Below are 15,333 nucleotides of genomic sequence, written 5' to 3' on the forward strand. Positions count from 1 at the left end.
CAAATGAATCTTCAAATTTCGACTATAACAACTTTTATAACATTCCATTTTATTTGTGAAAATCATCTGGTTTACCAGAGAATTAAGGACGTCTCCTCATTTACATCCGTGTAACCAGCGCAGGCTGATCGAAACTTGATGTTACTTTCAAGGCAAAATTCTCAGATTCTCCTTCATTTCCTCGTTTTCTCCAGCCTGACCCCTAGCGGCCATTCGAGGACCTCTCATTTAAAAAGTGGCGCCGAGTCACTTTCTCTGTCCTGCACCTTACTGTGGCTGTAGGGAGAAAATCTGCTCCTCTGTGTCTCGTCAGATGAAGTTAGGCATTAAAGTTATGTCTTTAACACATAACTCACGTCTTGCTGGATCTAATGCTGTCACTACACAGCAGCACGCTGAGCTCTCCACGCAGAGGTGGAACAGGTGAAAGTCTGCTGCCTGTGAAGGCTCACTTCCCATTTATCCTCTTCTATTTATGGCCAGTGCCACGCCCTCCTGACCGGACAGGAAAACGTTCAGCAGCCGTCTCTCTGGTTCAGAACAACCGCTGCACTTTGTCCTCAAGGAAACTCAAAAGAAGACGCTCTTCCATGAGAAGGATTTTCTAATTAATCCGCTGATCATACACACAGCTGGGAGAATAAGAACATTTCTCAACTGATAAAACTTTTTTATTATTATTATTAATTTTATGAAGGATCAAATTCATTCCTTCTGATAATGCTCGACTCTCCCTCCCGCCAGAAGCTGTGAGCCGTGTGAGCTTTTCTTCCCGCCCACCTCATTCAAAGACGTCAAAACGTCTTCCTTTTTTTTCTCCCCCTAATTTAATCGCACAAGGTTCACCACCATAGGGGCCTTCGTCTCAGTGTTGGGGAGGATGGCTGGGTGTTGTGCGTCGGCGGAGGACCGGGAGACCAAGAGGATCAACGACGCGATAGAGGAGCAGCTGCGGAGGGACAAGAAGGATTCCCGCAGGGAGCTGAAGCTGCTGCTGTTAGGTGAGCATCATGAGAGCCCGGGGCCCGACCAGAGGCTCAGACAGAAAATACTTACAGATCAGGAAAAAAAAAAAAAAAAATCAAATCAGGGTTTAATCTACAACGCTTTGAAAATTACACCAAACTGAATCCGTTTAATTTGCATTAAAAATTCAGTCCAATAAAGTTTTAAAACATTGTTGACAACTTTCCTATTTAAGTGGATTTATTAAAACTTCCCCGTGGGTGTGACGGTCGGTGATTTATAATTTATTTATTTTTTTACCATTGCTTCACAGCTTCCTCACCGACCGCACCTGCACACGCAGATTTCCATGGAAAGTTGGGCTAAAGAAACAAACAGACGAAAACACAATTAAGCTGTTTTTAGAAATGAGCTTAATTGGATTAATTATATTAGTTTATTTTAAATCTTTCATCAAATCCAAAGTCAGTTTTAAGATGATCAGTGGGTTAATAGGTTAATATATGTAGCCATAAAATGATTGATTAACTCCATTTTGGTTCTGCCGTATTTTTCTACTGGTTAAAACACTCGCGGTTCTGCGTAATTACTGTGTCATAGATTTACGCACCATTTTTTTTTATAAATATCCTTAATGGAGAAGACGTATAGACTGAGAGAAAGGTCTATTATTTCAAAAATTTAAATGAAATAGAATAAAATAAAAACACTTTTTAAGCTCCTACCAGGTCGGGTCTGCGTGTTGGGAGAATTTTGGTTTTGTTCAGGAAGGAAGTGGAGTAACGCGGAGGAGCTGTTATCTTTTCCTGGAGTGAACTTAGCTAGAAAGCCAATGGCCAACTAAGAAAATAGTTCAGACCAAGGAGCAGTCAGTATTTACAAACAATATCTTATTAATATTATTTAAAATATATTTGTGGTTGGGATTCAATGTAATTTATGGAAATGTTTGCAAATATGTCTCAATGAGATGCATCCAGTTATAATAACTGTAAGAGTTTCATAAACAATGCATATACATTTCATTTGGTTAGATTTTAATATTTCTAAAAGTACATTTTGTAAGTTTAACATTTGGCTGAAAGATAAAAAAGTTCAACTGATTTAGAAGATCAACTCATGCTTAGCCAATTTGAAAGTAATAAGTTGCATCATTATGCTCATCTGATTTATTCTTCCATGATAAAAAGAAATTAGTTTTGTGCTTAAGGAATTAGATCTAACATGCATCGACCTGCAGTAACTAGGTATTGTATGAAACCTTTTTTTAATGATCATCACATACTGACATTTGTCCTGGTTATTGGCAACACCTGCCTCACTTAGTTTTGCTACATAGTTTTGCTTTAGGATTAGCCATCGCTAAGCTAGTCAGTCCAGAGAACAAATGAAAATAGCAGATGGTAAAAATCATTATCAGTTAAATTCTACTTAAAATGTCTACATTTACTTTTAACATTGCTAAGATTAAACTCATCTGAAATCTAAAAAAAGATCTTATATTTAATACCTTCCAAATTTATTTTTACAGTGTGACCTGTCCTTCAATGTGAAGAACTAAAAGAAAATAATTAGTGTGTGATTCATTTCTAAAATGTTATTGAAATAATTATAAACTTTCAACATTTTTTCCAACACGGTTAGCAACTTCCACTTGCTTGCTAGAATTAGCCGTCGATAAAACAGCTAAACCAGCAACATCTTATGAACGTTTATTTTTTACGGATTTTATAATATTTTCATTCACATTACAACTCAGAACATTTGAGCCATTTAATAAATTAAATGCCACTTAATACATTAAATGTCTAACAAATTCATTTTTACAGTGCAGCTGGTGATCAGACTACTTCTAATTAGTGCACACTGCTCTCTTTGTCCACTTCTGACTTTCCCACGTCTTATCACAGGGTTTGTTCTTTTGCACCTTTGGAAGCAGCCTGATAGTCACAGAGAAAACAGGCTTGCTGCATCAGTTTCGCTGCATTTTACTGCAGTGGTGTGGGAGAGGCTGAGGGCCACCACAACCCTGCCGACGCCTCGCTCTGTGCTGCTCATCAGAGCCATAACTAGCTGCTGCGGGCGCGCCTCATGCAAAACTCATGCAAATCCCACCACGGAGCAGAACATGAGCCACAAGTTAGCACCCACTGTTTGTTGGGAAAGGGTCAAACTCTTAAAGCAGAAAGGTGCCCTGGGCAGCTGAACAACAAATGATTAGACGCCATAATATTTCAGATTTAAGGCAGCCTAAAAATCCCTCTGTGTTCTTCTGACAGGCGACGCCTATTAATAAGAAACCTAATGGAGTCAGACAAGCTTTGTGAGGAACAGGAAGAACAACTTTCAGGGAAAAAATACCTTTCTAGGCCACTTTTCAGGTTAGATATTTAGTAAAACTAAAAACCAATGGCCAATTATGACTGTGATAAAAAAATAAATAAATAAATAAAAATCAACAATGTTTTCACCATCTGAAGTTGTTGCTTTGGACTTTGGACACAGATGCTAAGTTGTCCGTACTGGTCAGCATCTTGCCTGTAGTTTCACTCATTAAACTGGTCACTGACTCAGAGCTCTCAGTGGGTTTCATTAAGACGGTCGTAGGCCTATAGAGAGCAGGAGCGGAGCGAAGCAGAACAAAAACAACACAATCATCTATGAAGTAGTTTATTTCTGTGGCCTTGTATCTGAAAAAGCCAAAGGTCGATAAGTTGAGCTCCAGCCCAGATTCTGAGCAGAGCAAAGAAAACGGCGGTAAAAGAGCAAATCTTACAAAAATGAAATTCAACAGAAAAATGTACGTAGTCTTTCACGAAGAATGTGGTAAAAATTTTAAAATCATTATTAAACCTTAACTATCTAAATGTAGATTTTTACGTTTTTTAGACTCTAGTGTCCTTTATTGAACATCAAACAGGCAGGAAGGAGAACAGGAAGACATGCAGCAAATCGCTGGGCTCTGGAATCAAACCCAGAACGACGGCATCCAGGAGCTGAGCCACCCAGCACATTTTACGCTTTTATTTAATCATGAAAGACACATTTTGATTTAAAATCTCATTTACAAGATGGCTACAGCTCAAGACAGAACTAAATTTTAAAAAATAACTACAGAGCATTAAAGGTCACAAAAAATAAGACAATAAAACAGCTGCATATATGAAACTGTGAAATCACATAATCAATCAAAACACTTCAATAAATGAGAATTAAATAACCAGTTATTGACATTTACAACATTTCTTCTTTTTTAGCATTTTTTTATGTTCTCTGTGAAAACTGAAAATGTAGCATCTCAAATTTTAAAATTTGTAATTTCATTAATGATTTTCAAAGACCATCAGCATTATTTAAGCTGATAAATTTAAATACTCACTTCAAGATAGCAAAAAACAAAAATAAAAATTAAAAAAAGAGGTGAATCAACACAGATATTGAGGGCGTGAACCTAAATGTCTGTTTCACCCCTGCCCTTCAACAAGGCCTCAGCCCAGTGAGCTGTTGCTGCCAGAAGTCCAGCTCACAACAGATATTTTATCAGGCGAATTTATGTAAATCATACATCAGGGGACGTTTTTGTTCTTGGAGCAGGGCACAGCTTGGACTGTAGAAAAATCAGTTTGTTGTACTGACTTCTTCTTTTGCATCCTGCATTTGCCTGAAAATCCCACCTGACCGGCGAGTTTCATTTGCACAAAACCTGGCAGGCACGATGCAGCCATCCAGTAGTAGTTCTTATCTCTGGTATGTTAATGCCACTCATTCACACTGACTGTGCCTCCCTGTCGAGGAAGTGTGTGCAGCTGTGAGGCTGCGGCACATCGGCAGATGTGGACAAGTCCCTTTTTACTCACAAGGAAACTGTGTCAAGCAGGCACACACACACACACACACACACGCACGCACACACACGCACTAAAAACACAACTACAATTCAGCTTAAATACTGTATTACCCTTTAAATTATTCATTACGTATTTTAGCTTTACTACTCTTACTGTGTCACTGAGGGGGTTTCCTATCTGTCAGTCATACCTGTTTTCCACTTAAGCTTACATAGAACCACAACGATCAAAAACAACAGAGAGGCCACGACGCTTTAGGTGCCAACACAAAAAATGCACCAGCGTCGTTCAACTTTAATTTGCAAGGAAAATGGGTTCTGAGGAAAAGTTTCTCTTCAGAAAAGTTTAAGAGTTTCAAAATGTCAAACTTTTCTGCTAGTCGCTTTTCTATTTTGCGGGATAAAATATGAACCTGTTGCTTTATAAATACAATAAGCAAAATAATAATAATAATGCTGATGGTCAGCCATTAAGCATTATAAGTCTCCAAGTAGGTTCAGTTCAAAAAGAACAGACGATCAACAAGGTAAACGATGCCTGGGTGACCACAAGTTGTATTTTGTAACATGAAACTGGGCTGATAACCAGTCAAAATCCAGAAAATTCCCTCAGGTATGGTGTGGATGTCAATGCAGTGAATCACAGTCTGATAATTTGTTCCTTCAGATGTCATCAGCAAGCCGGCTGCACATGCTAAAAGTACAATAAAATAATAATTCAGGTTATAGCTGAAATTTCTTTTCTTTTTCTTTCTTTTGCTCGTTTGCCCTTTTCTTCTAAGGCCACTCTGGGAAACTGCATGTTTCCCACATCAAACCCACAATGGCAATGAGTTCAGTCCTGAAAATATTCACCTGAATTTACCCTGCCTTTAGTCTGGTCCTCTTACTTTGACTGGACACAACAGAACATCCCAGTTTTTGTGGTTTTTGGCTCAATCTGGATCTGATGTTTGATTCCAAAAGCCCAACCAATGTTGAGAGGAAACACATGAAAAACAAATGTGCAGTAACTTCAAAGTCATTTAAACATTTACGATTGTGAGCACTTTGGAGACAATGCATGTAATTGTTTTCCCATTGTTATTGTGTTTACCTGTAATCAAAATGCAAATACGGTTCTTCAGGCTGTATAATCCTTTTATGATGTTTTGATGGAGTACTGGTTAAAGGAAAAATAATTTAACATCTAGATCTGGCTGGGGAAAGAATAATTTGGGGCTTAACCAGTTATCTGTCTGGAAAGTTTTTATTTATTTTTTTAATCAGCCTAAATGTGGAAATTATTTGTAAATCAAAACATCTTTTTTAAATTTACATTTTACTCAGCATCAATTTTTTTTCATTTTATTTTTACAAAATAATCTTGTCACATTCCTCGGTTATTCAGGTGACCACCTGCAGCAGAGTTTGAAAAGTTTTGTTTCATCCTGAATTGAGTATCTGGCGCAGCAGCAGCAGCATCTGAATTTGCCTCCTTTTCTGCCTCACATCCAGGAAACTTGACTTGTAAACAAGGTACATTCAAATGCAGAAGATTTGGCTGAAGTTTGTTTGCCGAGAAGTCTCGTGTTCTGCTTTGCATGGCGTTAAGACGTGGAAACTTCTGGAACCGAAACTCAGATCCGCTGCAGTTTTCATCGCTAAATTTATTTGATTGGTGACGAGTATCCACCAGATCTAAATAAAAATATTAGAATAAATTCAAATTTGTAAGCAGTTATAGACTTTCTTTGGAAACTTTGTGGATCTGCAGATGGGAAGTCATCTGATGAAGCGTTTGAGCGTTCAGGATGTAGTGATCCAAAGTCAGAAGTGACACCAGCTGCCTGAAACCTTGGCGTCTGCATTCGAAGCAAATTATGGAACTGATTTTGTCATTGGTTACAAAAGCTGAGTGTGAGTGGTCAGTGCAGGATAAATGATTTGACTTTACTTTAAACATTTCACTTTCCAGCGGTTTTAGAGTTTATGAGGATCGTGTCTAAGTACAATAACCAGTTCGACCCGTTATGAAAACGTAGTGGTGCTTTTCCATGAAACAGTTGTTTCGACGCATAAAACAACTCTTCAATGACAGAAGACGGCTGAGGTCGTCTGGTATTAAGTAATCACTTGAAAGCATTCTTACCTGGGATTCAAATCATCTGCCAGCTGGATGACGTGAGTCATCTACAACTTCCTGCACACAAATATGAACAAACTGGTGCCTTTTTGGCAGTCAAATCTGCATTCAAATCGTTACGTTTGCCTGCAGATTCCCGCATGGACAAGTTAATAGTCAAACGTTGTCATAGAACTGGTTTACCTGTTCTTTTTAATTATTATTATTTATTTACTTTAACCTGGCACTAGGTAACAAGATGTTCAGAAACAGAATGACTGCAGGGAGACTGTAGAGTGGCTGTGTGTGTGGAGCGGCAGTGAAAAGTGGGTCAGCTGCTGTACTTGAAGTATTTAGATGTTTTTTCCTCTTCATTTCAGAGGGAAATGTTCTACTTTATGCTCCCCTGAATGTAACACTTGAGAAAACACAACAGATTGGTAAATAGCTACAAAAGGTCCCCCTAAAGTAATATTAATGGTTATTCAGGGTGTCTTAATTTTTGTTCTTTAAAAAAAAAAAAAAAGTTTTTAATTCGATCTTTTGCTTCTTAAATTTGGTTCAATCACTTTATCTTCCTAAAGTGAACATAGAAAATATTTTTTGAAATAAGTTTCTGCCTTATCTTCTGTCTCCTTGCCATCACACTAATATTTAACTCCAACCAGATATTCACTTCGAAACATTAATATTTCTTACAGCCTGAAGAAATATGTTGGGAAAATTAAACACAAAAACATCCAGTTTCTGAAGGAAAAGCCAATAAATTCAGATTTATGGAGTTCAGCTCACGTGTCTTTAACAATCACTTCTTAGAAATATTGATCAAATAGTTTAGGTTAAATCTGTTGGAGCATTTTATGTTCATACAGTAGATGTTTGAGTATATCAAAAAATATAAAAACTTATTTTTAACTGCCTCTCATTCTTACTTTCTGTAAGCCAAGAACAATTTACAACAATTCTTGCTGCATGTTTTGATTGGGATTAGACGCTGCTGAGTTCCCAATTATTTCTTGGAAATAAAATCTATTATAAAATTTATGACTATGACTGGCTATTTAAACAAACTGTCATTACCCTGAAAATAATACTTCCTTACAGTTTTTAAAAATCTCTCTAAGAACATCTAAGCTCTCTTTTACTGTGAGCTCATAAAACCTTTGCCTCTCATTTCTCATGTTTTTCCCTCATATTTTCAAGGATATGAATGAGCTCAGTCTGAACCAACACACCTTAAAATCACATGAATAATATTCTTAGATTTACTAAAACAATCCATCCATCCATTTTCTGTTCACCCTTCGTCCCTAATGGGGTCAGGAGGGTTGCTGGTTCCAATCTCTTGCTATGTTCCGGGCGAGAGGCGGGTTCACCCTGGACAGGTCGCCAGTCTGTCGCAGGGCAACACAGAGACATACAAGACACACAATCATTCACACACACACTCACACCTAGGGAGAATTTAGAGAGACCAATTAACCTGACAGTCATGTTTTTGGACCGTGGGAGGAAGCTGGAGAGAACCCACCATGCACAGGGAGAACATGCAAACTCCATGCAGAAAGACCCCGGGCCGGGAATCGAACCCAGGACCTTCTTGTTGCAAGGCAACAGTGCTATCAACTGCGTCACTCTGCAGCCCCTACTAAAATAATATTGTCATTAAAAATTTTTAGCACATATTGTTGGCAATACCTGACACATAGGCGCCTGTTCAGGGGGCGCCTGTTCAGGGGGCGCCTGTTCAGGGGGCGCCTGTTCAGGGGGCGCCTGTTCAGGGGGCGCCTGTTCAGGGGGCGCCTGTTCAGGGGGCGCCTGTTCAGGGGGCGGCTGTTCAGGGGGCGCCTGTTCAGGGGGCATTCCCGTACGGCCCTGCCTTGCCCGTCCGCTGGTCCTGCCAGACATTTACACAGGCTGCACACAACTGATAATCCGTGACTGACATCTCTCTGTGTTTATATGTAGACAGAGGTACAGATAAAATCTACAGCATTGAGATCAGGACCAAATTTAAGGCTCCAAATGCATGTGTGTAAACAAACTGCCTCATGTTTACTCACATGCGGCGGCTTCGCGTCGGGTTGGGATCATGAACTGGTCTGACATCTGAAAAAAGACTTTGATCCAGCTTAGGTTTGAACCAATTCAAGATAAATTGCGACTAACCCATTGAATTGATTGACAGGTGCCATCATATCAATTGAACAGGTTCACCCCATGACCCCCCACCTCACACGAGTCGCTGACCTGACACCTTTGTAAACTGCTTAATTATTGAAGACATGGACAATAAAAAATTTTCATTATATTATGATATTTTACAGGTTAGCTTCTGAACGGTCTACCTTTTGTAATTGAATTCAACATTTTAGTAAATAAAAGAGGCAATTTTCTAAAACTGGAGGCCAAACTTTGAGAAAATTAGGAGTTTTTTGAGGTTTGCATCCCATATCTCAGTTTCTAAATGCAAACATTCAATAAAAGTAGCAGAATAAAACAAATTGTGGAACGTCTCCTCTGTCTCTGAACAGGCACGGGTGAGAGTGGAAAGAGCACCTTTATCAAACAGATGAGGATCATCCATGGAGGGGGGTACACAGACGAGGACAAGAGGAGTTACGCCAAGCTGGTCTTCCAGAACATCTACACATCAATGCAGACCATGATCCGAGCCATGGGGCCGCTCGGCATATCCTTTTCTGATCCGCAGAACAAGGTGGGTTAGAAACCAGTCTGAATGAAAAAAACCCCCCACATATCATACATATAAATCTATTATAAGTCAATTATTCCTCCTCTTTGTTGCAGAACAATGCAAACTCAGTCCTGGAGGTGGAGGTGGACAAGGTGGAGGAGTTGGATCAGAACCTTGTTGTTGCTATCAGGAACCTGTGGAACGACGCTGGAATCCAGGACTGCTACGACCGGCGCAGGGAGTACCAGCTGTCCGACTCCACCAAATAGTGAGAATTTCACCTTGCAGTTGCTTAGAGCACATGAAGCTAACCCAAGCTAACATGAAGCTAACCCAAGCTAACATGAAGCTAACCCAAGCTAACATGAAGCTAACCCAAGTACTCAGCAGAGAAGACAGTGGCCGCTGTTATGTTTCTGCAAATTTTACGTATGAATTTAGGACAGGAAACATCAAGCTTTGCTAGGCTACTTAGATATTTTTTGTCATACTTTGACCTTTTGACCTCTCCCAGTGCTAGAAACAACCAATCAGAGCCAGGAGGAGGGTCTTAGTGCTGTCAATCACCCCTCCATGTGGCACAGCTCATCCCCTCTCTTGACCTTCCCCTTATCTCTGCTAAGCTATAGTTAGCAGAGCTTGTCATAAATGCTGAAGCTAGTCAACATAGCCACCAATGATGGCACTCTAAACAGTTTTCCTGTAATAGTGAGTTGTTTCTCCATTTGGCAGCGAGTACACAGGAATGATTAACAACATCAAGTCCCTCCTCTTGGCTCTGATTGGTTGTTTTTGGTCAGGACTGGAGCATTTCTTCAGACAGCAATAATAGCTCAGAGTGGAGGTGAATGAGATCGACCTCTTCACAGATGTCTTGTAACATAATGACACATAAATAAATTTAACACCAGGTATTTACATACACTGTAAAAAATGTATGTAAACCTTTTCACACTGTTTGACATAAAATTGGAATAAATGTTTTAAGACTACCAAATTTCCCAGAAACGTGGTCATCCCAATTGACCTAAAACGGAAAAAGTTTATTCTGTTTTCATGTTAGAATGAAAAAATCTGTATGTATCTTTCTATATAATGTATGTAAACTTTTGGTTTCAACTGTACTTTCCAGAGGTCTGATGTTAGTCCTAAAAATATCAGAATTTGATTGGTCTACTGTAATAAATTTCTGAGATACTGAACTTTGGGTTTTCATAAAAACGCAAAAGATAAAAGATAGATATTTTTATTTTATGTCATGAATCCCTGTAAAATGACTGGTAATAAATATTGTACTTTTATGCAGCTTTCTGATTTTTAAATATATGTTAGTAGCAACATAAAAAAATGTTAATTAAGAGAACCAAAAAAAAAAATAATCCTATAGAATATCTATTTTTTTGCTTTCCTAAAATTTTTACTCATAATTCTAAATCTGCCATGGCAGCAAACCAAAATAAAACCATTGAATCTCTATTATTGGTTTTGTTGCGTTCACCCTGAAATAATCACATGTTGGATCTTTACAAAATAAAGGATGGATCTCTGCTGCTTTATTAACACCACATAACTGAGTCATGTTTGTTCCCATGTTTTTAAAATATACAGAGGAGCTTTAAATAGAACATGCAAGGCCAATTCCTGGCCATGCAGATGAGCTCCAACTCATAGTGGAACAGAAATTATTCCTAGTAAAACTTTTCTCTGACTTGACCACTAAGTTGAAAAGAGAAAAGCGCTGTTTGTTTTTTTGTTTTCTTTAGTGGGTTTTTGTTTTTGGAAATGCAAATCATATGTTAACTGAAATGTGCTCCTTTTTCACTTCTGTAATGCAACAAAGCTGTTGTCTGTTGATTCTGCCAGAAGTTTCCATAAACGGCTCTTAAATCAAATATGCCAATGTAATGAGAACTTCATGCTTGCTTTGCATCAGCGCCCTGTTTGGGTTTCTGGCTTTTCAAAACCCTCCTCTGGTTCTTTTTAACTCAACCGCTGATAATGTCATCGCTGTAAATAATTTCAGCTATCTCACCGACTTGGATCGGATTTCCCAGCCTACCTACCTGCCAGACCTCCAGGATATCCTCAGAGTCCGAGTGCCAACAACAGGAATAATTGAGTATCCCTTTGACATGGAGAACGTCATTTTTAGGTAATGTCACTTACAGCATCCCTCTCCACTGATGGCCGTCGCTGTGTGTACTCATTGTGGCTGATTTTCTGTCAGGATGGTGGATGTTGGAGGTCAGAGGTCGGAGAGGAGAAAGTGGATTCACTGCTTTGAGAACGTCACCTCCATCATTTTCCTGGTGGCGCTTAGTGAGTACGACCAGGTCTTGGCAGAGTGCGACAACGAGGTGAGACTCCTACCTGAGGCAAAGCGACGTTAACACATTTATACAACTTTTTCTTTTCTTTTCTGCTCAGTTCAGTTCAGTCCTGCAGCTCACAACTGTTATACAACCAAAGTTAAAAAAACAAACAAACAAACTGATATGTTTGAATGCTAAACTGGAACATCAATGCATGAGATGACATCCTAGTGAGAAATAAGAGTGAACAATGTCTCTGTTTCAAGTTTTAGTTCAACAAGTCAAAATTTAAATGTTCTTTTTTCAAGTGAGAAAAACTTTAAGAGAAATGTTGATGACTATTAGTTTGGAGATTAGACAAACTGGCATCCTACAGGCAGAATTAAAAGCGCTGTCATGAGCCCAGTCTGCTTCTAATTTCAAACACTACAGTAATATCAGGTTCCACCCATCCTGGTAACTTTGGTGCCCAAAAGTTCCCAGACAATATTCTTCCAACAGTGTCACTGAAACAGCCCACCTTTTATTAGCAAGCCAGAAAGGTGCAAGTTTCATCCCTCTCTCATCATCCACCTTGTTCAAAACAGTTTTCTACTGCTATCAGCTCAAACTCAGTTCCCAGTTTGTTTCTACCAACATGTAATCCTAAAATAAGCTAAAGCTAATGCTACACATGTACGGTTGGAAGAACGTTGACAGTACAGTGACAGCTGGATCAAATGCTTTTTTGTTTTTTTCCTTATTTGGCTCAGACATGAAGAAATTCCTAGTTTTTGATGACAAAAAAGAAAAGCACAATAAAAAAAGAACTTCCTTACTTTACATTAGTTTAACTTTATGCTTAGAAATGACAGCTGTTGACTCACAGTTTGATCTATCAGCAGAGCCACTCAATCAACTCTAATGGATTCTTACCTCTCAGTCTGTATTTGTCTTTTTCTTAAACTAAAGATAAACATTTTCCCTACTTCTGGTGAAAACTGTGCTTCCAACAGAGGGTCTGGGTCAGGTTTTTGCTTTACATGTTTACTGCCGCTGAACTCCTGCAGAGACGATGTCTGATGTTACAGAGGGTACAATTACAAAATGCTACATCATCAATTTAAGGAAAAACAAATATCCAGTTAAGAGGGTGTAAATGTGTTTTGGTGTTTTATTAATGATCTGCATTAAAAATCAGCAACAAAGCCTACTTAGGTTTCATAATTTATAATGTTTCATGCCTTTGGATGTCATATCCCCTTTGAAGTGCGAGTTTAAAATGTATGTTCACTGTGGCACCTTCCTTAGAACCGGATGGAGGAGAGCAAAGCCCTGTTCAAAACCATCATCACCTACCCCTGGTTCGAGAAGTCTTCTGTCATTCTTTTCCTCAACAAGACCGACATCCTCAAGGAGAAGATCATTTACTCTCACTTAGTCACCTACTTCCCTGAGTTCACAGGTCAGATTTATTATTCACTCATCATTAAATCCAGTCTGACAGCTTGGCTAGTAGATGGCCTGAATCAATGCTAGCATTTGAGTCAAGAAAGTACATCTAAATCGCAAGAACTGTGTTTTCAGAACCACATTATTCTTCAACTCCTAATGAAAGGTGTTTTTATTAACTGGTACCTTGATTCTCCTTTGCAGGGCCTCAGCAGGATCCAGTAGCAGCTCAAGAATTCATCCTGAAGATGTACCAAGAACAAAATCCCAACAAAGACAAGAAGCTGTACTCCCACTTCACCTGCGCCACGGACACCGAAAACATCCGCTTTGTCTTTGTGGCGGTGAAAGACACCATCCTCACAGCCAATCTGAAGGACTTCAACCTGGTGTAGCCGCCACTGAAGCAAATGCCACGTAACCGTTTACCCATATTTCACGTAAAAGATTTTCTGGATCAAATATGATCCCAAAAGCACAAGATCCAATTTAGCTGAACAGCTGGAACCCAGGAGGCATAAACATTGATTTGTGTAGGATATTCTGCCTAAATTAGAACTCCTTTATTTTTAAATACATTTTTCTCTGCATATTTCTTTTGTAAAGTTTGCATTGCATATACATATATTTATATATATATAGTACAAAAACATGAAAGCAACATTACCATTTCAATTCCACAGACTTGATGTGATCAAAGTAACTCAAATGATCATACAGATAGTATAAAAATAGCATGCAACTGTAAATCCAACTAATTCTTGGAAAATGTGTATAAAAAAAGTAAAACTTGAAGAAGACAAAGGAAACACTGAACCATAATGATGTTACAGTAACACCTTGATTCCCTTTTAGATGATCTGGGACATAATTAACAACTTTAAATGCTGAATGTGAGGTTGGTAATTTGGCCTGTTATTTAGGATGCTTCCCATGATATTTCTACATTTTCACCGAAATAAAAACATAATTAATAACAAAAAGGAATAAATTCAGTGACATGATGCATTCGACAGTGAAACATAAAACTAAAGACACCTAAAAGGTTTTAAAAACACCCCGGCTTTTTACACTAAATGTTATAAAATGTAAAGGTAAACTTGAGGATCAATGTTGCTTCGGTCAAAAAGACCAATGAAACTGGATTTGTGCAAAAAGAATGAGTGCAATTAGAGTAGTGGCAAAGTGTGGTGAAATTGTGTAATTCAGAAAAACACTAATAGCACTTTTTTTTGTTCAACAATATAACTCCTGTTTAAATCTTTCACTCCTAACTTCATGCAAACAGTCAACAGAAAAAAAAATGAGTGCGCTGTTTACACACAGAGAGACGTAAATCAGGCATGCAGTAAAGAGCAAAGGCACTGACACACAGAGATCATGTGTGTTTTTAGCACATCCTGTTCTTCATTATTAGTATTTAGGTAAACGATCTCTGGCATCTTCCAATTTGTTGAGAACCCACTGAAAAAGAAATTAGAAGTCAGAATAAATGAGTTTTAGTCATTTGTCAAGCATGGCTGGCCTCTTCTCCTAAAAGCCGTCAGCTTACCTGGGCAATCTCTGGCGTTTTGAAGTTTATGATCTTCCCAAACTCTTTGGCATGGAAGACTGACTTCACTCTTTCCTGTATGTTTAGAGTTGGAATTCGATTTATGTCGGCATGTTGTGAACTTTTAACTGGACAAAAAATAATGTTCATACCTTGGCTTCAATCCGAAGTCGCCGTCCACCAACAATCCTCGGGTCCATTGTGAATTCTTCAAAGAGATACTGCCACTCACAGGTCAGCTGACCAAAGGTGCCTTTAGTCACAAAAAATATTCCTCTGCAAGGAAGAATCAACAAAATGAGCCAGTTTGGTACAAATATAGTGTCAATGAAGGTGCTTAAAACTAGCCAAAAGAACAAAAGCTGTAAAATATTCAATTTAAAACAGAACCAGAGATATTTTATAAATGCTTACTGCTCCAAT

The 15,333-nt window shown here is 38.6% G+C and overlaps 2 protein-coding genes across 3 annotated transcripts in view; one reads left to right on the forward strand and one right to left on the reverse strand.

Annotated features, from left to right (window-relative positions):
• The first annotated feature begins 537 nt into the window (after positions 1 to 537).
• On the forward strand, positions 538 to 13,912 carry gna14a (guanine nucleotide binding protein (G protein), alpha 14a). Its single transcript, XM_044111081.1, has 7 exons — positions 538 to 1,001; positions 9,452 to 9,636; positions 9,729 to 9,883; positions 11,639 to 11,767; positions 11,843 to 11,972; positions 13,218 to 13,371; positions 13,563 to 13,912. The coding sequence occupies exons 1-7, from the start codon at positions 881 to 883 to the stop codon at positions 13,751 to 13,753; spliced, it is 1,065 nt and encodes a 354-aa protein (XP_043967016.1). The 5' UTR covers positions 538 to 880; the 3' UTR covers positions 13,754 to 13,912.
• Positions 13,907 to 15,333, reverse strand: part of vps13a (vacuolar protein sorting 13 homolog A) — a 40,832-nt gene continuing 39,405 nt past the window's right edge. Inside the window, exons 74-76 of one of the 2 annotated variants that reach the window (XM_044111077.1) lie at positions 15,063 to 15,186; positions 14,911 to 14,985; positions 13,907 to 14,822 (exon numbers count right to left, since the gene is read on the reverse strand). In XM_044111077.1, coding sequence (XP_043967012.1) covers positions 14,772 to 14,822; positions 14,911 to 14,985; positions 15,063 to 15,186 — 250 coding nt within the window. In that variant the 3' untranslated portion in view covers positions 13,907 to 14,771. The remainder of the gene's footprint in view (positions 14,823 to 14,910; positions 14,986 to 15,062; positions 15,187 to 15,333) is intronic. The other variant, XM_044111078.1, reaches the window with a different exon arrangement.

The sequence above is a fragment of the Gambusia affinis genome, linkage group LG03, assembly GCF_019740435.1.
Source record: "Gambusia affinis linkage group LG03, SWU_Gaff_1.0, whole genome shotgun sequence".
In the NCBI taxonomy this organism is placed as follows: domain Eukaryota; kingdom Metazoa; phylum Chordata; class Actinopteri; order Cyprinodontiformes; family Poeciliidae; genus Gambusia; species Gambusia affinis.